Source organism: Dromiciops gliroides, chromosome 2 (assembly GCF_019393635.1).
Source record: "Dromiciops gliroides isolate mDroGli1 chromosome 2, mDroGli1.pri, whole genome shotgun sequence".
In the NCBI taxonomy this organism is placed as follows: Eukaryota; Metazoa; Chordata; class Mammalia; order Microbiotheria; family Microbiotheriidae; genus Dromiciops; species Dromiciops gliroides.
Window position 1 is genome coordinate 676,179,700 of NC_057862.1, and position 25,137 is coordinate 676,204,836.

Sequence of the window (25,137 nt, forward strand, 5' to 3'; positions counted from 1 at the left end):
ATCACACATTTACTGCTCCTACTGCCCAAAAGACAATTGGTGAGAATAATGGAAGACACTGTTTGGGAAGGACTTAAAGACCTTCATGGTGTACCATGCCTACTCGCTTATACTGGAAACCCTAGTGAGGAGGGAATATGTCTCTTTCTTCAGTTCAGGAGTTCTCAGAGGATAAGGACCATATTGCTGCTGTTAGACTAAGAAGAGATGTGTGGTTCTAGGTCTTGTCTATTCTTAAACTTCCCACAACAGAAACCAGCACACTAAAACTACTGTGCCTATGGAAACTGACTGATTAGTCCTGAATACACCTTCCTGAAATGCTTTTTCCAAAAGTTAACCCAAGTTTTGAATCCCTGTCTAGATCAATACTTCTTTGCCAGTCACTATCTAGCCTCCTTTCCCTATTCTCATTCTACACACCTCTCTTCCTCTGGGATATGATGAAGGCCACAGCTGAGATCAATACCTGGCTAAGAGATCATGACATCCAGTGCTAAAACCTGAAATGTCACTCTTATGGTTTCTTGAGGGGCTGCAAGGATGAGAGGTACAACTGTAAAGGGATAAGTAACTTGAATAAATGCTTGTTAAATGGGAAAAAATGAAAACTTTTAAAAGAACTTGCCCTGAGATAAGGGAGAGATCATCCCTTGGGAAGTGGAAAGTTGCAAGAATCAGGGCTGATACGAGTCTGGCAATAGTTCTCATCTCCCATCCCGGAGGAATGGGATGCAGATGGTGTTGTTATGTTTTGATGGTCTTATCCCATATTGACTCTAATCCCAAAATTTTAAAAAGAATATGCCTTCCCTAGAATAATTGCTGAATATGAACCTTCCCCTACAAGAAGACATTTACTAGAATACTTGGTGAGAGTCTACAGCACATGGTACCCTCACCACAGCAATGTAAGCCATATCAGTCCTCCCTGGCTGGAGCTCCAAGGTGGTTCAGAGGTAACAAGTGTCTTTGATATTGGGTGAAGTGCCACTGGATTTCCCCTTCCCCCCAATCACCTGCTTTCTCTCCTCCCAATGCATAAAGATAAAATAGAGTTAGAGGCCTGTGGCAATTCAGGAGGGAAAGGTTCTGCTAACACTGTCATCATGGTGGCATACAGGAGTTAATCGGATTGAACTATGCCATGTTTAGTGTTGTCAGATTTTCCTATCTACCCTACCCTACTTCCTTTATTTTCTTTTTTAATCCCTGACATCCTCCCTCCAACTTTTCTTGTCCTGGGAAAGGGTGAATATTGATGTGTGTGAATCTGGGTCCATATTATATTGCTTCATGGGGAAATCAATGCTGCTTGTTTTTCCTCCCTCATTTCTGTCTTCTTCCATCTCATCTGCCTCTTTATTCCATCATCCTTTCCCTTCCCCTCCCCTCATCTCTATAATGAAGGGATCCCTAAAGAGTCAATCAACAAGCATTTGTTAAACAATTCCTATATGCCATGACCTGTGTTAAGCACTGGTAACTTAAAGAAAGATAACGATAGCCCCTGTCCTCAAGAAGTTCACACTCTAGTGGGGGATATCACAAGCACATAGCTACATCCATACATGATACATACAAAGTAAATGGAAGGTTATCTCAGAAGGAAGGTATTATCTGCTGTGAGGACCAGGAAAGGACTCCTACAGAAGGTAGAATTTAAATAGAGGATGCCAGAAGGCAAAGTTGAGAAGGAGGGAGTTTTAACCAATGCAAAGTCATGGAGTCAGGAGGTAGAGGTAGAAAAGCATGTGATGTGCCCAAGGTCACACATATAGTAAACATTAAAGGCAGGATTTAAGCCTATATCTTCTGACTCTAATATGTCCCAACCCTAGCACAGACTCTACTAACTGGAGTGAATGTGTCCATGACAGCTGAGGACCAACTCCTAGGTCTTGTTGCATGTAAGAGAGAAAATAATGGTAGCATGGAAATTCCCAAGTGTTTATCTTCCCCCACCCCACCCCTGCCAAAGACTTCCAGCCTTTCTGATGTCTGCCTGGGGACCATGGCCCTTTAAATACACACTAATCCTACCTTCCCCCTGCTCCACTGAGACCTGGATTGGCACTTCTCAGACACCATCCTCCTATCAACTAATGGCATAACCTGGGAAAAAAACAATCTCTGGCCCTGTTATGACGATCATGAAGATAGAAGTGAAGGATGATCTGTGGTATGTCAGCAAGAAATTCTGAGTTTGAGTCACCATCAAAAGGAGACTCAAAGGAAGATCCAGATATATTCCTTGGGAGAAATTCAGACACTTCCTTTCTTTTAAATACCACCTGCTATTCCCTACCCCTTGCAATGTTTTAAGCTAGAATCTATAATTACATGGGTGTAGGGAACTACCAGCATGCTCTCTCTACCATTTGGCAAATGGGATGTAACTCAGGCTTGAAGATTTGCTTCCAGTCATGGTCTTTTATATAAACAGTGTTGGGAAGGAGCTGAGCTGAGTGTAAGCTAAGGGCTACATTTCCCCTTAAGAGTGATCATATTCCATATGAAAAAATGCTCTAAATCACTATTGATTAGAGAAATGCAAATTAAAACAACTCTGAGGTACCACCTGACACCTATCAGATTGGCTAAAATGACAAAAAAGGAAAATAATAAATGTTGGAGAAGCTGTGGAAAAATTGGAACACTAATGCATTGTTGGTGGAGCTGTGAACTGATCCAACCATTCTGGAGAGCAATTTGGAACTATGCCCAAAGGGCTATAAAGTTGTGCATACCCTTTGACCCAGCAATATCACTATTAGGTCTTTTTCCCAAAGAGATCATAAAAAAGGGGAAAGGACCCACATGTACAAAAATATTTATAGCTGCTCTTTTTGTGGTGGCAAGGAATTGGAAATTGAGGGGATGCCCATCAATGGGGGGATGTCTGAACAAGTTGTGATATATGAATGTAATGGAATACTATTGTGCTATAAGAAATGATGAGCAGGCAGATTTCAGAGAAACCTGGAAGGACTGATGTTGAGTGAGATGAGCAAAACCAGGAGAACATTGGACACAGTATCAACAACATTGTGTGTTGATCAGTTGTGATAGACTTGACTCTTCTCAGCAATACAATGGTCCAAGATAGTTCCAAAGGACTCATGATGGAAAATGCTCTCCAAATCCAAAAAAAAAGGAACTATTTCTATTTTGTTTTTCTTTTTCTTTTATGAGGTTTTTCTTTTTGCTCTGATTCTTCTTTCACAGCATGACTAATGCAGAAATATGTTTAATGTGATTGTACATATATAACCTATATCAGATTGCTTGCTGTCTTGGGGAGGGGGGAGGGAGGAGAGAGAGGGAGAAAAATTTAAAACTAGAAATCTTATAAAAACAAATGTTGAGGGGCAGCTAGGTGGCACAGTAGATAAAGCACAGGCCTTGGATTGAAGAGGACCTGAGTTCAAATCCAACCTCAGACACTTGACACTAGCTGTGAGACCCTGGGCAAGTCACTTAACCCTCATTGCCCCACAAAATAAAATTTAAAAAAAAAAAAGAAAAGGGGGGGGCAGCTAGGTGGCACAGTGGATAGAGCACTGAACTCAGGAGTACCTGAGTTCAAATCTGGCCTCAGACACAACACTGGCTGTGTGACCCTAGGCAAGTCACTTAACCCCAATTGCCACACCAAAAACCAAAAAAAAAAAAAAAAAAAAAAAAGTTGAAAACTGTCTCTACTTGTAATCAGAAAATAATATAATACTTTTATGAAAAAAGAGTGATCAGAAAAGTGCCTTTCGACCCACATGTACAAAAATATTTATAGCTGCTCTTTATGTGGTGGCAAGGAATTGGAAGTTCAGGGGACGCCCATCAATTGGGGAATGGCTGGACAAGTTGTGGTATATAAATACAATGGAATACTATTGTGCTGTAAGAAACAATGAGCAGGAGGAGTTCAGAGAAACCTGGAGGGTCTTGCGTGGGCTGATGAGTGAGATGAGCAGAACCAGAAGAACATTGTACACAGTATCATCAACATTGAGTGTTGACCTACTGTGATGGACTATATTCTTCTCACCAATGCAATGGTACAGAAGAGTTCCAGGGAACTCATGATAGAAGAGGATCTCCAAATCCACGGGGAAAAAAAGAACTGTGGAGTAGATGCTGAATGAACCATACTATTTCTTTTGGTTTTGGTGCTGATGTTTTTCTATTTTGAGGTTTTTTGTCATTGCTCTGATTTTTCTCTTATAACATGACTAATGCAGAAATATGTTCAATGTTATTGTGTGTGTGTGTATAACCTATATCATATTACCTGCTGTCTAGAGAAGGGGAGAGGGAGGGGAAGGAGGGAGAAAAATCTGAAATTGGAAAGCTTGTATAAACAAAAGTTAAGAACTATCTTTACATGTAATGGGGAAAAAATAAAATACTTTATTAATTTTAAAAATCCTTTAAAAAAAAGAAAAAAGAAAAGTGCCTTTCCTTGTGAACCTAGACTCATCTTACCCTACACTAAAGAAATCTAAGGGGAAGGGGGCATAGAGGTTTAACTCAAGAATGGTACCCCTCTTAGAGTCTAAGAAAAGAGCAGGCAGACTCTAGGTGCTCTGGGGTGGGGGGGGGGGTCTACCTGCTCCCAGCTAACATAATGGCAGTACAGAGTACAGGCATGGCCTCTGGCTCTCCTTCCACAGAAGCAGTCCATGTCTCAGATCATATCTAACCACAACACTCACAAGCCATGTTAATATATTTTTAAAGCCTATGTGTCCTTCACACCTGCCTTATACAGAGGACAGTCATCTCGAACCACAAAGAGAACTGTAAATATGTTTGTACATATAGGGCTGTTTCCTCTTTCTTGGGTCTCTTTTGGCCATGGAACTAGCAATAGTACTGATATGTCAAAGGGTATAAACTAGATAACCTTTTGTGTAAAATTCCAAATTGCTTTCTATAATGATTATAGCCATTCACAGGTACAGCAACAGGTGGAAAGGAAGGTAATAAGCATTTATCTAGCACCTACTCTGTGCCACACAGTGTGATACACTTTACAAATATCTCATTTGATCTTCACAATAACTCCAGGACGTAGATGCTATAACTATCCCCATTTTAAAGAGGAGAATACTGAGGCAGAGTTGAAATGAGTTGGTCAGGATTATGTAGCTAGTTTCTAAGGCTAAATTTTAACTCAAGACTTTCTCTCTCCAGGTCTAATACTCTAATACACCATCAACAATACATCAATGTGCCTGTTTTTCCACAGCCCTTCTAATATTTATTATTTTTGTCAGCTGTGTCAACCTAATTAATGTGAGATAGAAACTCAAAAATTCCTTTAATTTGCATTTCTCTAATTGTGATTTCAAGAGTTTTCTCATATACCTTAAAATATCATTGGTTTCTTCCCTTAAGAAGTATCTGTTCTGGGGCAGCTAGGTGGTGAGCCACAGCTCCTGAGTGACTTATAACCGCATCCTGTGTTGTATCTACCCCATGAGGATTAGCTGGAGTGCCCTCTCCAGGGCACTGGCCTGGGCAGATCAATATGGAAAACAAGCTGTTGCCCATGCAGCAGGTTTTCCCTCTCCAAGCCATTGGTGGATCCAAAGGAAAGGCAGAGCCAATACAGTTTGGCACCAGTGCTGCTTCAGGAGTTGCCAGAGGGATGTGATGTCCAACATCCAACTGCCTAAGGGACTTCGACTCCTGTTTTTCCCTTGGGGTTAACTCCGGAAGCCTTTCCCATATATGGGTATAGCTGCAAGGCAGTGGAGGTTTAAAATCAGGGTTCCTTCCCCTAGGCGATTTGCCTGCCAAGGCTAACGAGCCCCACCTGCCCAAAGCGACTGGTTTTAAAGCACCAGTGACTCGCCTTCGCCCCTTCTCCTGTTAGTGAAAACAGTTCTGCCAGGAGAAGACCAGGAGTTGGGCTTCGGTTGTCAGAGGCTATTTGAGACACACGCTATTGGAGCATTTTATAGAGAGTGGGAGCTTATCCCCACTCCCACCCCGGCATGACAAACCTTTGGAACCATATATGAATGTAATGAAATACTATTGTGCTGTAAGAAACGATGAGCAGGAGGAGTTCAGAGAAACCTGGAGGGTCTTGCATGGGCTGATGACGAGTGAGATGAGCAGAGCCAGGAGAACATTGTGCACAGTAAGCTAAGGGCTACAACATTGTGTGTTGATCAACTGTGATAGACTAGATTCTTCTCACCAGTCCAACGGTACAAGAAAGTTCCAAAGGACTCATGATGGAAAAGACTCTCCAAATCTAGAAAAAAAATAGAAAAAAGGAACTGTGGAATGTGGACGTTGATTGGACCATACTATTTCTTTTGTTTTTGGTGCTGTTGCTTTTCTTTTTTAAGGTTTTTCTTCTTGCTCTGATTCTTCTTGTATAACATGACTAATGCAGAAATATGTTTAATGTTATATATCAGATTACCTGCTATCTAGGGGAAGGGGGGAAGGAGGGGAGAGAGGGAGAAAAAATTGAAATTAGAAATCTTATCTAAACAAAGGTTGAAAACACAAATAAACAAATAAATAAATACATAAAAAGTTAATATAATGAACACCAAAAAAAAAAAAAGAAGTATCTGTTCTTATCCCAAGATCATTTTTCAATTGAGGAATGACTCAGTCTCATAAATTTGAATCATTTCCCTATATATCTCAGAAATGAAACCTTGTCAGAGAAATTTCCTACAAAGATTTTTTTCAATTGTTTCTTTTTTCATCTTAACTTTATTGGATTTGTGAAAATTTTTGAAAATTGTATATAATCAAAGTTTTCCATTTTATCTTCTGTAATCCTCACTTTCTTTTTTTCATCATGAACTTTTCTTCTCTCTTAGATCTGATAAGTAAGTTCTTCCATGTTTTTCTTATTTATTTATGATATGACCTTTTATACTTAGGTCATGTTTCCAATTGAATCCTTATCCTAGTATAAGCTGTGAGAAAACAAAGGATGCCCATCAATTAGAGGATGGTTGAACAAACTGTGGTACATGAATGTAATGGAACATTATTGTGTAGAAATAGAATATGATATTGAAATGCTCACAGCAGAGAAATGTAATGGGAATCATGCTGTGGGCATATGGGGAGAGGATGATGGGAAGGCAGGTCATTTCAAACTTCTGTAATATAGGTTCCATAAAGTACTTTTTTGAGACAGTGTACCCCCTCTCATGGATGGCTGTCCTGTCACTCCTTGAAATTGTTCCTTTCTTGTGCTTATATCTCCTACCTTATCTAGAAAAAGCCTCAACTCATCCCCATCACAAGGCCATATAGAATACCTACCCTGACTTAGGTGTGAGGAACTATAATCCTATAACTTTACTGACCTATAATTTCATAGAATATGGGTATATCTTCATTTGATAGACCCTATTAGAGAAGTCTATAATCCTTATCCATTGTTATAGTACTTTCCAATGTTTTAAAAAAGACAGTGCTGTAGTTTTTGCTGATTCATGTTACTAGATTAAGTTGCATATTCAGCTAGCTAGTTGCATAACCTCTCTTGGACAGAATGGATCCAGGGTATAGAAGAATCTCCGATAATGGCTAACTCCATACAAGATGAAATACTGAATGCTCTGTCAGGCTCCCAAGTAAGCATGTTGATGTTTCATTAAAGCACTACTAAATCCTGTCAGAAGTATATGCTGGGGGGCGGCTAGGTGGCACAGTGGATAAAGCACTGGCCTTGGATTCAGGAGTACCTGAGTTCAAATCTGGCCTCAGACACTTGACACTTAACTAGCTGTGTGACCCTGGGCAAGTCACTTAACCCCCATTGCCCCACAAAAAAAAAGAAGTATATGCTGTGTTAAAATGAACTACAGCATGAGGGCAGCTAGGTGGCACAGTGCACACTCAAGAAGATGCCAGGGTCAACACAGTCAAGACAGCATGGAAAAACCACAAACTTGGTTGTGGGATAAAGAGAAGACACAGATTTGTTGATGGAGTTGTGAACTTATCCATCCATTCTGGAGAGCAGTTTGGAAATATGCCCAAAGGGCTATAAAACTGTCCATACCCTTTGACCCAGCAATACCACTACTAGGTCTATAACCCAAAGAGATCATAGAAAGAGAAAAGGACCCACACATACAAAAATATTTCTAGCAGCTCTCTTTGTGGTGGCAAAGAATTGAAAATTAAGGGGATTCCCGTCAATTGGGAAATGACTGAACAAATTTGGCATATGAATGTAATGGAATACTACTGTGCTGTAAGAAATGATGAGCAGGCAGATTTCAGAAAAACCTGGAAAGACTTAAATGGTCTTTAAATGAACTGACGTTGAGTGAAATGAACAGAACCAAGAGAACATTGTACACAATCACAGCAACACTGTGCTGTGATTAACTGTGATGGAATTAGTTCTTCTCAGCAATACAATGACCCAAGACAATTTCAAAAGACCCAGGATGGAAAATGCTCTCCAAATCCAGAGAAAGAACTACGGAGTCTGAATACAGATCAAAGCATACTATTTTCACATTTTGGGGGTTTTGTGGCTTTTCCCTTTTGTTCTGTTTCTTCTTTCACAACATGACTAATGTGGAAATATGTTTAACGTGATTGCACATGTACAACCTATATCAAATTGCTTGCTGTCTTGGGGAAGGGGAATGGGAGGGAAGGAGGGAGAAAAAAAAATTGAACTTCAAAATCTTATTTAAAAACCTCTGTTACCATGGTCAGATTCCCCTGACCTGCCTGACCTTAGTTTCTTTATATGTAAAATGGACCAGAGGGCTTCTGAGGTTCCTTTCAGATGCAGATCCATGATCATCAGTCAACTCTTTCCACTCCTAGAAACCAATAATAATCATTAGCAGGCCCAGCTAGCTCACTGTATTTGGTCTGGCTATTGGGCCGGTATATCGCTGAATAAATCTCATGTGTGAGCCACAGTCTCCAAAGGTCCAAAGAGCCATTTGAATAAGTAACTTCTTCATGCATAGTGTTGGTATTCTGTTGTTTTTGTGATGGGCTGGATGACTGTGTGGGTTTTCCTTGGAATGTACCCATTCGGGCTAGTGCCCAGGGAGTTATATTTAAATTGTGTATCCTTTGAAAATGAGGAGCCCTTAGTCTGTGTCTATATGTGAGCAGTAAGAGGGACCAAGAGAACTTGGGTAACTGCTATGATCCAGTTAGTTACTAGGGAGACCCATCTTGCTCCAGGCTTGACCAAATCAGCTCTTATCTGAACAAATAGATTGGAATAGGGCTGGAATACTACCTTATGACAACTAAAAGCAAAGTTAAATATGCTCACACTCACAATGCTGAGGAATTCACTTCATTATTAGTACATCAGAAATTCTGGAATATGTATCTTAATAAATATTAAAACTATTCACTTGTATTGTGAGGTGGTCACACCAAATCAGAGATTCTTTTTTTTTTTTTTTTTTGGCAAGGCAATTGGGGTTAAGTGACTTTCCCAGGGTCACACAGCTAGTAAGCGTTAAGTGTCTGAGGCTGGATTTGAACTCAGGTACTCCTGACTCCAGGGCCGGTGCTCTATCCACTGCGCCACCTAGCTGCCCCTAAATCAGAGATTCTTACCCTGATTCAGTGAGAAGCTCAACTCTTGCCGGCAATGCCAAAGATGCTATGTCTGAGGAGTGACAAAGGGAGGACTGTATACACTGAGAGAATCTTCTTACCTTTATCCACCCGACACAGTCAAGAAGCAAATGTAACTTCCCCTCTTGAACCTCTTGGGACCACTCTCTTCCAGGGTTTCCAGACCTGACTTAAAGCTCTAAATTTTGGAAGGTCAACCTGCTCACCTGGGGTCTACTGAAAGGACATTCCCAAAGGGAAGAAAGGTTTTGTCATTTCACCAAAAACATCTCTGACCCGTTATGAGGGCAGTGATAGGAATCATTCCTCCTCATCAATCAATCACCAACAAGCTTTTCCATTCACCCCACTGGTGAATCTTCCATTATATGTTGTCTCTCCCTATTCAAATGTGAGCTGCTGAATAACAAGGATCTTTTTCCTTTTCCATGTGTATCCCCACATAGTTATTTACCTTATATGTATGCCATATTTATATGTATATATAATGTGTGCAGGTATAATTTGTATCGTGTACTTGGCTTGCTCATTAAAATGTAGTCCTTAGGGGCAGCTAGGTGGCTCAGTGGATAAAGCACCGGCCTTGGATTCAGGAGGACCTGAGTTCAAATCCAGCCTCAGACACTTGACACTAGCTGTGTGACCTTGGGCAAGTCACTTAACCCTCATTGCCCCACAAAATGTTTTTTTTTTTAAATGTAGTCCTTGCAAGTAGAGATAATTTCATTCTTTGTACTTATATCCCCAGTGGCAAGAGCATAAGAAATACTTAATAATAATAATAATAATAGATAGATAGATAGCATTTATGTAGCACTTTAAGCTTTGCAAATGACTTTACAAAGATCATTTCATTTTTTTTCTTTAAAATAGTCTTGGGAGATAGAAGCCATTATTATTCCCATTTAATGCATGAGAAAACAAGCATAGAGAGATGAAATGATTTCTCCAGGGTCTGAGGGCATGTTTGAATGCAAATCTGTCCCAACTCTAGGTTTAATACTTGAAGTTCCTGTCCCCAGAGGAGAGAGATGAGAAGACAGCCTGTTCCTACTCCATAGCAAAAGCAGGAGGTTCACAAGGAGAGAACATTGCCTATATTTTCAGAATTTTAGGCACATTCGTTGGTTTGGCTGGATTTTTTCTCTTCCTTTTTTCTCTTTTTTTCTTTTACAAAATTATTTCAGTTAGTCAATAAGTATTTAGTGCCTACTCTGTACCAGGCACTGTGCAAAGCACTTGGGGATATAAAAAGAGGCAAAAGAACTCACAATCTAATGGGGGGGAGACAACAAGCAAATAAATATATGCAAACAAGCTCTGCAAAAGATAAATGGAAATAATTAACTGAGTAGGGGCACTAGAATTAAGAGGGATTAGAACAGCCTTCCTGTAGACAACAGGATTTTAACTGGGACTTTGAGGAAGAAAGCCAGGAGACAGAGATGAAGAAGGAGAGCTTCCCAGGCATGGGGGACTGTGAGAGAAAGTGGTTGGAGCCAAGAGATGGGGTATCTTGTTTATGCAGCAACCAGGAGGCCAGTGTCACTGGATCAAGGATATGTGGAAAGGACAAAGATGAAGACTGAAAAGGTGGGGGGGGAGGGGAAGGTGACACAGAGGAGTAGATTCTAAATGGCTTTGAGCTTCAAACAGAAGATTTTATGTTTGATGCTGGAGGTGATAGGGAACTATTGGGGTTTATTGAGTTGGGGGGGTGACAAGGTCAAACCTGTGCTTTAAGAAAATCCCTTTGGCAACTTCATGGAAGATGGAATGGAGGAGAGAGTGGTACTATATGTGTATCTAATCCTTATCAAGAAAAGACTTGCAGACTACTCCCCAGACCTTCACAGCTTTGTTGAATACCCATCTCTTTGCATTTACCCCTCTCCCAAACCATCTGCCCTGTGTGCCAAAAAGCATGACCACCAAGCAAAAAGTTCCTAATTTAATGTGACACATGGAGATGTGTATATCTATCACATAACAACGTCATACCATCATAACAGCACAGACCACTATAATCAAGCTTCTAAATGCACTAGCCTGCTTCTTTCTTCATCCTCCTGTTGGCCTGACAAATAGCTAATCCTGTTACTCTGATTCTGCTTGTTCTAGAAGGTTAGATAGTAGTGGAAGACAGGCACAATGATTCAATGATTCTATTCCATAATGGAATGATGCTTCATATCTTCTGCCAAATGGGGGACCATACTCTGGGTCTTCTGTCTCTCTGATTCTGCCACCTCTAGACTGCAATGAAATATTCTCATTGCCCAGGGAAGCTGGGATGTGTGTAATACATGGCTACAGAGATTTGTCTGATGCCTAACGGAGATGTGTTAGATTCAGAGAGGGGGATATGTCCCTCAAGGAAATGGGTACCCTTCCACAGACATAGCCCCCATTTGGATTATGGTGAGGATGATGGTAATGGTGAGGATAAAGGTGAGGGCGAGAAATGTAACTTCTTTCTCTCTTCTCTAAACCTTTCCACACTCCTATGGAGAAAGACAGAACTTGATATGATAGGGAAAAATCACCAGATCTAGAACCAAAAGACCTGGGTTCAATTTCTAAATGCTTGCCTTTGGCAAGCCACTTCACCATTCCAGGCCTCGGTGTCCTCATCTATTAAATTAAGAACATTGTTTTGGCACTGTCTGACACTGAGAGTTCATGTGGGACAAGTCTTTTATAAAGCACCAGAGAAATGTGTGCTGACATTGTTTTCATTAGTACATGGCAAAGCATCCAGCAGAGATCATGCTTGGCTCAGAGTATATGGTGAGGGCCTCTCTTGGTCTTCTACTACAGAGCAGCAGATGAAGAAATAGGTGGGAAAGTACACTCCAGTTGACTCAGTGGGGTCATCCCTGTGGAGAGAAAAAGATCTTTGGTTTCGCTAAAATCTTCTCCCCATACCTATTTCCTAACATCTGAAAGAAGTTGGAAGGAATGTGAAAGCCAGGTTTGAGAATTTCACAAAAACATATGCACACACCCCTGCCATATATTCCCCTTGGACAATGACCTCTTCTTCCCCATAGTTCACCGGCTCATATAACCTTTAAGTCAAAAAGAGGAAAATAATGAAAGGTAATCAATTTGAGGAAAACATTGAGAGGTCATCTCATCCAGACCCCTGCCTCTAGCAATGATATTTTTCTGTCATCTGTCTCCTCTTAATGCCAGTAAAGATCTCTCTGCACATATCAGGAGGGTCAAAAGAACTCAATTTCCAAAAATCTTCCCTGAGAACCCTCTCCAAAAATCCCCTCAGCCCTTTGACCCCTGCCCAGACCAATAACCTCTCCTTCCCATACCATCTGCCCTCACCATTCCCTGGTCACCCCACACACCTGTCTTCTTCTTTTTCCACATGATAAAAGCTGCCAATGAGCTCAGCACAAAGATAGCGGCTACTATGGAACTCAGAACAATGGTCCAGAGACTTCTTCTTCTCTCTCCAGGGACTACAGGGGGTATATAGGGTACCAGGTAAATTGTGGGAAGAGAAGATAGAAGGATGAAGAAGGAGGTTCTCCATGGAATGGAGAGGTGATACAATGGGGAGTTCTGTCCACTGACATATTATGGTCCAACATGTCCTCCCATGATCCATTTTGGGAGTCAGAGGGAGGAGGACTGTGTCCTCCATCCCTCTACAGTAGCCACATGGCCTGGATATAGTCCTGAACTGCTTTTAAGGGATTGTCCCATCTAGTATCTCATCCCAAGATTAAAGGACCAAAATCTATCAATCAACATAGTGCATTTTTTCTATATCCATAAGGCAAAGAAAATAGAGACACAGCTAGTTCCCAATTAGTGTAAGTAATGAATCTTCTAAGGTGGTCACATGTATTCAAATCCAATCTGTGGGAAGTTATAAGTATGTAAAACATGGTCATTGGTTCCAGCACAATGAAAATGTGCAGGAATAATCCAAATAATGCAACCACTTCTGGAGATTTATTATTCAAACTAATTGGAACCTATTTGTAAAATAAAATGTTTCATTTCAAGAGTATAATAAAATGTTTAGTCCACTGATATACTTAGACCTTCTGGTGTTAAAAAGGAATAAGGGTGTCTGCATGGAATTCTAGGTGTTACCCTGCCCCTCCCCAGGAAAACTCACCAGGGCACACAATTGGCTCCTCCAGCTCACTATGCTCAACCAAGCAGGCATAGCCTTCTCCTGTATCCCCTGGTGGCAATTCCAAAGTAACATGGAGGTAGTAGGTGGCATCAGCATTGGGCAAGGTGCCAGTGGAGTTCTCTTGCCCCCACATACCCAGCTTACCATCCTTCTCCCAGTACAGAAGGATGGAATGAGGGTAGAAGCCCGTAGCAAAGCAGGAGAAGATAATGCTGCCATCTGGAGTGTCATGGCGGGATACAGTCACTTCAGGGGGTGCTGGGAACAGAAATGAAAGAAAGATCTGCTCTTCTCTTTGCCTCACTCTCTTCTCCTTCCCCACCATCTTTGCTCCTCAGCCTCCCTGCCATAGACAACTGGGTCAGTCTTAAGAACTCCACAGGCTACAGACATTCATCACCTCCCATCCACCCCATGGAAAGAGTTAACAGGGCAGTCAAAGGGTCATGGTCAAGCTCACATATCAGTTTGCCCAGATTTCATGGACATTTCAAATGTCTCCATTATGATTATCATACACCTATCCCACCTCTGGCAACCCATTAGAAGAACCTCAAATTTAGTCCATTCATGTGAAGAATTGATTTCTCTCCCTTCAAATTCAAATCTAATTTCTAATTCAAATTTCTGTGATTCAAAAGATGTGTTTCTCTTAGTCATATGACTCCAGTCAGCCCTTAAATCCCCATGTCATCCCTAGGAGGTTTGTAGAACAGGGATGATAACAATTATTATTGTTCCAATTATATTAGCATATTATAAAAGCATATTTAGTTCTTTGTGTTTTGAAAAGTGTTTTCTATATATTACTTGCTCCTCACAATAACCCTGTGACGTACTATTATTATCCCATTTTACAAATGAGTAAACTGATTTTTAAAGACTTGACCCTGGTGACATAGCTTATAAGGATCTGAAGCAGGATTCAGACTCAGGTCTTCCTGACTATGTCACCTTGTTCAGAACTTTCTCCACTTCAATACTTTGGCCTTTCTACTGAACCATACATCAGCTCTTTGATTTTACACATTCTGGTTTTTGTGGGGCAGTGAGGGTTAAGTGACTTGCCCAAGGTCACACAGCTAGTAAGTGTCAAGTGTCTGAGGCTGGATTTGAACTCAGGTCCTCCTGAATCCAGGGCCAGTGTTTTATCCACTGCACCACCTAGCTGCCCCTCTCCACTTCAATACTTACAATAATTGTTCCCATTTTTTAAATGGGGGTGCACTCAGTGATTTTAGGTGACTTGTTGAAAAGGCACACAGCTAGCTGGCATCTGCTAGACCTGAACCCAGGACTCCTGACTCCCACCTTGGGGATGTGACTACTCCACAGGAAAGAAGTAAGAAGGTACCAAAGACTTACTATTTTCCTTCAAGTGCACAATTTGCAAGAGAAGACTTAGGAAAAAGGGACAATCCCTTCTAATTATCTCAGCCCAGAAGTTATCCTTCCAGTAGGGACAGAAGTCCTCAGCCTCTGCCTTTATGACTCTCCATTGTCCTTTCTCCACATCCAGTTGGCAGACATCTTCACCATCAAAGGCAACACCCAGTCGACTCTCCACAAGGATGCCCCTTTCAGTCTCACAGTTCATAAGGACCTGCCCTGTGTGGATCCCTGTTGGAGACAAAGGGAAGGAAGAGGGAGGACTGGGCTTCATTCATCCATCCATCCATCCATCTAACCATTCATTCAGCCAATGTTTTTATGCAATTGCTGTGTGCAGAACCCTCTTCTAGACGTTGGGGAAATCCAGAGCTTAGGTAAAATACCATTCCTACCCCCCTTGGAGTCTAAGAAGAAGACAGTACCCTAACACGGACAACTATTATACACAATAATCAAAGATAAATACAAGAGAGAGACAGAGATGATGTTTTATATGAGATCAGAGAAAGGACGTTGTTACCAATTGATGAGATCAGAGCCGACTTCCTAAACAATGGCATTTAATTTGGGATTTAAAGGATGGGTAAGAATTCAACAAGAAAAGAAGGGGAAGTAGGGTATTTCAGGGTACAGTGTGAGCAAAGACTCAGAGATAGGAAGTCAGTCTGTGTTCAGGGGCCAAAGCCTAGTCCCATCAATCTGGAGAATAAAGTTGAAGGGAACAATATGGGGCAAGGTTGAAAAGATAAGTTGCCACCAGATTGTGGAGGGCTCCAAATGCCAGGGGAATAATTTCCACTTCACTCCATCAAACAATCAACAATGTTAGGGGTAGAAGGAGGAAGGAACGAGTCTTGTTTATTCTTCGCCAGGGTGGCAAGGGTGAAGAGCAGTGACCTGATACACTGGACACTCAGTGCTTTGGGCCGATCTCCTGGGAATGAATCTGGGAAGAGAGGAACAGTCAAAAGAAGGGGCCAAGGCAACCAAGAACAGAATGGTCAGCAGACCTAACTCACCTTCAGTCCAGTTGTAATACTGTGTCCTCTCCTTGAAGATCCTTTGAACCTCACCTTCCATTCGCAACAGTTCTTTTCGGTTCTGCTGGATCAGAAAGTTCTGCAAGGGTGCACTGGTTCTATCCAGCTTAAAGATCAGATCTTTTCGGAGGCTATCGTAGGCAATTATTAGATGATCATTCAAACAGCAATTGAGGAAAATTTCTGGAGGAGTCTCAGGAGAGGCCACCACCGTGACCTGTACCTCCAGGCTATGAAGCTCTGAAGGGGAAGGGGGAGAGGAGGGTGGTATTTGGTCAGGGTGAATGCAGAACTTCATTTTAATTCAACAAACATTATTATATGCCAGTATGTTAGAGGATTTTTTTTTTAAAGCCAAGGCTAGGGGCAGCCAGGTGATGCAGTGGATAAAGCACAGGTTCTGGATTCAGGAGTATCTGAGTTCAAATCCAGCCTCAGACACTTGACATTTACTAGCTGTGTGACCCTGGGCAAGTCACTTAACCCTCATTGCCCTGCCCAAAAAAATTTACCTCTTAAAAAATAAAATAAAAAGCCAAGGCTAAAAGCAGCATTCCATAATAATTACTGGCATGTATGTGGCACTTTCATGTCTGCAATGTGCTTTGCAAATTTTATCTCTTTGATAGTCACAACAACCCTGAAAGGTAGTTTCTGTTATTATCCCCATTTAACAGATGAGAAAACTTTGGAACAAAAAGGTTAAGTGCCTTGTCCAGAGTCCTACAGCCAGAAAGTATCTGAGACTGGATTTGAATTCGGTAGTTCCTAAGGGTTTTTCCAAGCGTAGTGGAGAGCCAGCCTCAGAAACAGGAAGACCTGGGTTCAAATTCCACCTAAGATGGGTACTAGATGTGTGAGCCTAAGCCTCATCCATTTAATCATTCAGTGCCCCCTACGTTACTTCCAACACTTAAAAAGCAGGTGTTAGCAAAGGCAGTTTCTTCACTGAGAATTCAGACTAATGAAATCAGAGGGGTAGTTTTTTTAAAAATCTGTGTGCCAGGCACTATGGTGGATGCTAAGGGAAAATGGACAAAAATGGCAGTCCCCAGCTTCCAGGAGCCTATATTCTCATTGAGAAATACAATACATAGATGGAGAAGTAATTTCAAGAGGGAGAGAGAACAAGGGAGGGGACACTGAAAGACTTCCTGTAGGTGGTGGCGCCTTTCTTCCACCACACTTTTAAGAAGAATAGTAGGGGGCAGCTGGGTGCCCCAGTGGATAAAGCACCAGCCATGGATTCAGGAGGATCTGAGTTCAAATCCAGCCTCAGAAACCTGATACTTACTAACTGTGTGACCCTGGGCGAGTCACTTAACCCTCATTGCCTCACCAAAAAAAAAAAAAAAAAAAAAAGAGGTGTAAGTATTTGGGGCAGCTAGGTGGTGCAGTGGATAGAGCACTGGCCCTGAAGTCAGGAGGACCTGAGTTCAAATCCAGCCTCAGACATTTGACACTAGCTGTGTGACCCTGGGCAAGTCACTTAACCCCAATTGCCTCACCAAAAAAAATAGCAGGGCTAGGGACTAAACCTACAACTTTACTGATGGAACTCCCAATGAAGAAACTCTTTGGTAGAGACCAATGCAGGTTAGCACCTTCTCTGAAATTTTTGGTCTTCTAGAGATGCCTAAAGGTTACAGCACTTGCCTGGAGTCACACAACTACTTCCAGGCACGGTGCTAAGCACTGGAAATATGAAGAAAGGCAAAAGACAGTCCCTGCTCTCAAGGAGTTTACAGTCTAAAGGGGAAGACAATAGACAACCAACTACTTACAAACAAGGTTATATACAGGATGAATTAGAGCTAATCAATAAAGAAGGCACTAAGGTGAGTGAGACAAAGACTTATAGAACAAAAAAAAATGTAACTGGAAAGGATGGCAGAACATAGACTGTCAGAGTAGAAAGTAACCTTGGATACTATCTTGCCCAATCCCCTTACCTTGAAGATAAGAAAACTGAACCCAAAAGAGGGCATGGGACTTGCCCAAGGTCATCTGACCAATTAATGGGAGAGCTAATAATAGAACCCAAGGTTCCTAATTCGCTCACCAGCTGCCTTCTGTATCAACTGTATTGAAATAATGAAAAACTGGAAACAACCTTGAAGACTCAACAATCAGAGAATGGTCAGGCTGCATAATATCTATGGAAGGGGGCCACAAAGTATGCTAAATAGGAAGAATGTAAAAAATATAGAAAAATCCATGCTGGTGAGGTGACTCATAACCTGTGGTCTCAGGACTCCCAGGTCGGACAGAATTGTTGCAAGCATCCGTGTCATTAAAGAACTCAGTATGATAAATAAGCAAACGCCCTATACATAAACTAATGATACAAGCACATATCACATGATTTTCCCTATGTAGGTAGATGTTGCAATTCCTAAATTAAGGATTCACTTAGGATTGAAACTGAATTCATGACCACTTTTGAAATGATGGATTTTCTCAATCAGTAGATAATAAAAGCATAACTACTATCAGAATGTTTGGTTGGGAGGAAGTAGAATTTACATTAAAAAGGGTTCTGATGCTCACGTGGTTAGAAACTACTGGTCCATATGAAATAATCCAAAGTGAGACCAGTAGAATTAAGAGAATATAAATGAACAGACCACATGCATGTAGGGTTGAATATGCAATTTGAATGTACTGTAAGGATCACAAACAGTTGAAAGATAATAAACTCAGACAGAACTGACAGTTCACCCATTCCAACTCTCTCATTTTACAGATAAGAAAATTAAGGCTCTAAAAAGTGAAATTACCAGATGTGTGACCTTGGGGAGTAAGTTCAAAGGCAGGATCTTCCACACAGTTAGTAGATGTGTGACTTTGGGGAAGTCCAAAATTTCTCCTTTCCTTACCCTAGACTTCAAAATTCAATGCTTTTTTTCCCAGTCAGTCAATCAACAAGCATTTATTAAGTATATACTATGTGCTAGGCAGGCAACCTAGCTGTCCTTAGGTCCCATAGGCATCTCAAACTCAAATTTCAAGACAAAACTCTTTGTCATTCCCCCAAAACCCACCCCTCTTCTGAACCTCGCTACTGCCATCTAGGGCAGCAGCACCACCCAGGTTCACAACCTCAGGAACATACTGACTCCTCATTCTCCAATGCCTCATACATACCATCAGGCATCAAATTATGATGCTTTCATCTCTACAACGTCTTTAATGTATATGCCCTCCTCCTCACCCACACAGACACAATCCTTGTACAGGGGACCACCTCAACACCTATTAGCTGGACTATTCCAATAGCCTTCAAATTGTCCTCCTGTCTTCTAATCTCTCCCCACTCCAAATCTATCTCCCACACAGATGTCAAAGTGATTTTCCCAAATACAAGACTGATTCTCTCTCTCTCTCTCTCTCTCTCTCACACACACACACACACACACACACACACACACACACACACAATCTATAAATTCCAGTGGTTCCTATTTTTTCAAGCTCAAATATAGTCTTCTATTTAGCATTTAAAGGTCTTCATAAGCTAGCCCTTCCTGCCTTCCCAGTCTTCTTACCTATTACTCTCTCTGATCCACCCAAACTTGCCAATTTATTGTTACATAGTGTTCCATCTACTGTCTCCATTCCTTTGCACTGGCTGTATCCCATGCCTACAAGTCATCTTCCCTTTGTTGAGCCTCCAGTATCCATTAGTGCATCTTTGGCTTCCCCCACTTCCCTCCTTCCTCATCTCCTCTTCTTAAAATCTGTTTTCTAAGTTTAAATCCTTTCAGACTCAACTCAAGCAGCCCCTTCTGCAGAAGATCTTTCCAAGTTCTCTCTACTTTCCCCACACCCTAGCTCCTACTACCTTCCTTTCTGAGATGACCTTGTATCTACTTTGTATGGGACCAATATCTGTATACAATATCTCCCCCTTTAGACTGTCAGTTCCTTGAGGTTAGGAACTGTTTAACTTTTGTCCTTGTATACCCAGTACCTGGTACATAGTGGGTGCTTAATAAATGCTTATTGGTTGATCTATTAATTGAAATGTATTCTGTATTGTAAAAATTTGATTAAACTAAATGAAAAGGAAAAGGGAGAATCCAGATAGTATCTAAGTAAGTTAATCTGGCCAAGTTACCTCATATCGACAACATGGCATTTAACCACAACATTCAGGAAGTGTGATGAAACTCAACCATTTATGAAGCCCCTATCATGTGCTATCTAATGGAGTTGAAATAGGGGATAGAGCCTGGATCTATGATTTCATTGACCTACATAATTCTCCCTACCATTGCAGCTCAGAACCTTCTCTTCAACTCATAATCTTGAAGAGTTGTCCAGAGAACTGAAAACCTAAGTGACTAACCCATGTTCACCCAGCTAGTATGTGTCAGAGGTAGGACTTGAACCCGTCTTCCTAGCTCCAAGTTCTCTGTCAGCCATACCACATTGCCTGTTACCCTGCAGTTACAAAGAAAATTTAAAAAGTCCCTTTCCTCATGGAGTTTATATTCACTCAGAATATTTGTTGAATGATTAATTCAGAGTAAAGGAAAGGTAGCCAGAGAAAAGATGGCCAAAATCAGGCTGGACAGATCTCCCTTTGGAGGACTGATCAGAACATAAAAATAATAGCTGATATTTATAGAGGCTTTAAGGTTGGGAAGGAACTTTCCAAAAATTATCTCATTTGGGTCTTATAACAATTCTGTGAAAGAAGGTCTCCTGTTATTATTCTCCCCATTTTTTGGACCAAATTATGAGTTCATGATTTCTTTTACACAGGGAACTCACAACAAAGAAATTCCCTCTGCTAATATGGGGCAGCACTTTCTCTAACTACCACTTAAGAAGTTAAGTGACTTGTCCAAGGCAATACAGGCAATACGTATCAGAAGTTGAACTTATACCCACTTCCTGACTTTGAAGCCATATCTCTCTCCACTACACCTCATTCCCATTTTGCAAATGAGGAAAGAGACTAAGATGTTATATGACTTTCCCAAGGTCATATAGGCAGTAAGAGTCTGTGGCAGAATTTGTACCCAGAACTTCTTATACTCTATCTTCTACCACAGGTTTTTAACCTGGGGTTTGTGAACCTGTTCTTTAAATATTTCGATGACTAAATTTCAATATAACTGGGTTTTTCTATAATTCTATATATTTTATTTTATGTATTTAAAATCATTCTTCTGAGAAGGGTCCATAGGCTTCACCAGACTGTCACCAAAGGGATCCAAGCCAGGGGAAGAAAAGGCTAAGAACCCGTAGAGTTTAACCCCATTTGTTCAGCTGGCATATATTAAGCACCTATTGTTTGCCAAATTCTGGGCTCAGCACTGAGGATATGAAAACAACCAAAGTGTCACAGTTCCTGTGCTCAAGGAGCTTACATTATCAAGGTAAGCAATGCTTTGTTACAAGGGATCTGGGACATACAGGATCCCACCCACAGAGAAGTGGGAGGCATACTCCACACCCTCAGGGAAGAGACACACTTTCTACCTTTGGGGTCTTTTATCAGACTGGGAGCTCCACATTCTCAGTTCCCTTTTTTCCCCCAAGCCCTCAGACTCACCTGCCTGGGTCTCTCTCAGAATAAATATCCCCAGAATGAGCAGCCAGTATGAAGACTGCCTTTTCCGCAGAGTCTCCATCCTCAATGTCTGACAGCCTCCGTCCAGGGTGCTGGACTTGCCCCTGTCAAGAGAATTCCACTGCTGAGAATGTCTCCCTACAGACCCAGGAGCTCCTTGGGAGCCTGAATCAGCAATCCCAATACCTACCTTGCAGGCAAAGGAGTGATCTAATTATGTTTGCGAGAGGAAGATCAATGTGGAAGAAGTTCCAGGCTTTCCTCCAGAAGATATACCTTGTATCTGACTCAAAGCCCTGATGGAAAGCATGTCCCTATATACACATGTGAACTCCTCTCCCCTCCCCACCTCCAACTGACATTGGCTCACTCCGGGCTTTGCCATCCTATCATTGACAAACTAGGCAACTGTTGCCAAGCAGAACTGGTACTTTAGCCAGTGGGCATGAGGGTGGAAGTGAAAGGAGGTCTGTGGTAGGGATAGTTAACTGCAAAATTCAATGCAATTACTCTTAGAAAGGCCCAGGGTGGTGAGTGAATATTTTTAAAGTTGTTTTTAAGAACTGTGATTCCCCTCAACCTATTCAAGTTCACTCTGATTTATGGAAAAAGTATTAAGTATCAATGTGGGAAGGGTTGGAGGGAGAAGGACTAGGTCAGCATGTAAATGGAAACAGTTCTTGAGTGAGAGTGAAGTGAATTGGGAGTCTGGTGACTTGAGGAGGTCACTTGAGTTCTCTGGATTTTGACTTCCTAATTTTGAAAATAAAGGGCTAAAAATAATAATAAATGAATAAATAGATAGATAGATAGATAGATAGATAGATAGATAGATAGATAGATAGATAGATAGATAGATAGATAAATGGCTGTTGGGGGCAGCTAGGTGGCACAGTGGATAAATCACCCACCCTGCATTCAGGAGGACCTGAGTTCAAATCTGATCCCAGATACTTGACACTTACTAGCTGTGTGACCCTGGACAAGTCACTTAGTCCTCATTGCCCCACCCAAAAGAAAGAAAGAAAAAACATGAAGGGCTGCAAATTATGGCACATGGCTGTAATCTTTGCTGAGATTAGTGGATCACTTGAGCTCAGGAGTTCTGAGCTACAATAGGACTAAAGTCAATAGGATGTCTGCAATAATTCTGACACCATTATATTGAGCTCCTAGTGGAGAGCCATCAGGCTGTCTAAGAAGGGGCAAATTAGTTCAGTATAAAAATAGAGCAGGTTAAAGTTCCTGTGGCAATCAACAGAGGGTTTAGGCCTATGAATGGCAACTGTACTTCTAGGGAGAGAGAGAGAAGGAGTGGGGGAGGGAGGAAAAGAAGGAGGAAGGAAGAGAGATGAAGGAAGGAAGGAAGGAAGGGAGGAAGGAAGGAAGGAAGGAAGGAAGGAAGGAAGGAAGGAAGGAAGGAAGGAAGGAAGGAAGGAAGGAAGGAAGGGAGGAAGGGAGGAAGGGAGGAAGGGAGGAAGGGAGGAAGGGAGGAAGGGAGGAAGGGAGGAAGGGAGGAAGGGAGGAAGGGAGGAAGGGAGGAAGGGAGGAAGGGAGGAAGGGAGGAAGGGAGGAAGGGAGGAAGGGAGGAAGGGAGGAAGGGAGGAAGGGAGGAAGGGAGGAAGGAAAAATGTAAGGAAGAAGAGAGAGGGGAAGGAAGGAAGGAAGAAAAAAGGAGGAAGGGAGGAAAGGGCTAGACGAGATCAGCTGTTCAAAGTATACTGTTGTAATGGGATCTGTTCAGTAGGGATGCCCATCCTTAGAACATTTGCAGGTATTCAGCGACTATTTCCTGTCTATTTTTACTGCATGGTGAAGAAAAGCCTTTTAACTGGCTGCTCAGACAGAACTGAGTATACATGTAAAAAGTATATACTAGGGTGCAGCTAGGTGGTGCAGTGAATAGAGCACCAGCCCTGGATTCAGAAGGACCTGAGTTCAAATCCGGCCTCAGACCCTTGACACTTACTAGCTGTGTGACCCTGGGCAAGTCACTTAACCCCAATTGCCTCACAAAAAAAAAAAGTATATACTAAATTGCTCTCTCCCCTGGTAGCCAAGAATCAGCATAAGCTTCTCGATGGACAGAGAAGTAATGCCAGTGGCCTAATCTTTCCACCCAAGATAACAATTGGCATTGAACATATAGAAGTACTATTTCTTCTGCCCCTATTGTGTTTCTTCTTTCCTGATCTTAGGTGAACATGTATCATAGATAGAATGGACTGGGTTGTAATCTTGTGAGTTTTGAAGATTGTAATAGCCACCAGCCCAGTCGCCAGGAAGGAATAAGCCTCTTGACCCAACCCAGCCGTGGACTAACCCGACAGCTAAGAAATGTTGTCCTCAAGCCTCAGTTATGCTGCACTCAGGCATGAACTTAGTGGTACAGATTTTTGTAGCAATTGCTTTAAGTGCAAGCAGAGACCAAGGAAGTAAGAAGGGAGAAAGTGCCCTGGTTCAGAATAATGTCTTTGCACTTCTGTTCTTGCTATATCTTTTCAGTAAATATCCCAACACATAACAGTGTTACACAGTCATCAGTCTCACTCTCTCTGCCTGAGTCATTGAAGTCCAGTGGCAAAACAAAATTTAATATGACTGGCAATGGCCTGGGATACAGTAGATGACGTTGGCATCTTCAATATCTGACTAAGCTCTGGGCACTCCAAAGAACCTGCTTCAGCCACCTTCATGGCCACTGGAAGAAAGTGTTCTTATCTGCCCATCCCACTGGTGAAAGTCTTCACATGCTTGGAATAGATGCCCCCCTAACTCACCAATGGGTTTGAGGTCTATTGATTACCCTCAACCTCGTTTACCAGGGTGTGGCTGCTGCATGTGCTACAGCTTTTTGGAGCCACAGGTGAAAGTTGGGTGAATCTGTCAGACACCAAAGGTAGATGAGCAGCCCTAAAAAGGGGCTCAGCAAGCCCTCACACCAGAGGTGTTAGTCATCAGTAATGGGCTGCCACAAGAGATAGTAGATTCCCCTTTTAATGGTGGTCTTCTAACAGGTTCACTATAGTGATGATTTCTTCTAGGATCATGGCTGAATAGGTACTGAAGTCCTTTCCAATTAAAATTGTTCTATGATTCTTTGATACAACAAGATATTAACTCATGTGTGCTTGAGAATATGTGCTTAATCCTCAATGACTTGGGTCCATATGTGATTTTAGACATAGTAGAAATAAACACCAGCTGCTGTCCCCTCTCATGCCAATATTTTCACTGTCAAACCCAGAGACAAATATATCTTCACATTCCCTCAGAAAAAGAAATTATTTGGGACATCACCTAGTTCCGGGAACTAGAAAGCTCTGAGCTATAGG

General features: G+C 41.7%; 2 protein-coding genes across 2 annotated transcripts in view; one reads left to right on the top strand and one right to left on the bottom strand.

The window, feature by feature from the left end:
- Positions 1-2,026, top strand: part of LOC122739621 (major histocompatibility complex class I-related gene protein-like) — a 42,759-nt gene extending 40,733 nt beyond the window's left edge. Inside the window, exon 10 of the mRNA XM_043981286.1 lies at positions 1,842-2,026. Within this exon, the coding sequence (XP_043837221.1) occupies positions 1,842-2,026 (185 nt within the window). The remainder of the gene's footprint in view (positions 1-1,841) is intronic.
- Positions 2,027-12,366: 10,340 nt separating this feature from the next.
- The window catches only part of LOC122739691 (zinc-alpha-2-glycoprotein-like), a 67,851-nt gene continuing 55,080 nt past the window's right edge, over positions 12,367-25,137 (bottom strand). The window contains exons 2-7 of the mRNA XM_043981338.1: positions 21,785-21,906; positions 16,198-16,458; positions 15,152-15,406; positions 13,766-14,044; positions 12,984-13,097; positions 12,367-12,497 (exon numbers count right to left, since the gene is read on the bottom strand). Of these exons, the coding sequence (XP_043837273.1) occupies positions 12,433-12,497; positions 12,984-13,097; positions 13,766-14,044; positions 15,152-15,406; positions 16,198-16,458; positions 21,785-21,863 (1,053 nt within the window). The 5' untranslated portion in view covers positions 21,864-21,906 and the 3' untranslated portion in view covers positions 12,367-12,432. The remainder of the gene's footprint in view (positions 12,498-12,983; positions 13,098-13,765; positions 14,045-15,151; positions 15,407-16,197; positions 16,459-21,784; positions 21,907-25,137) is intronic.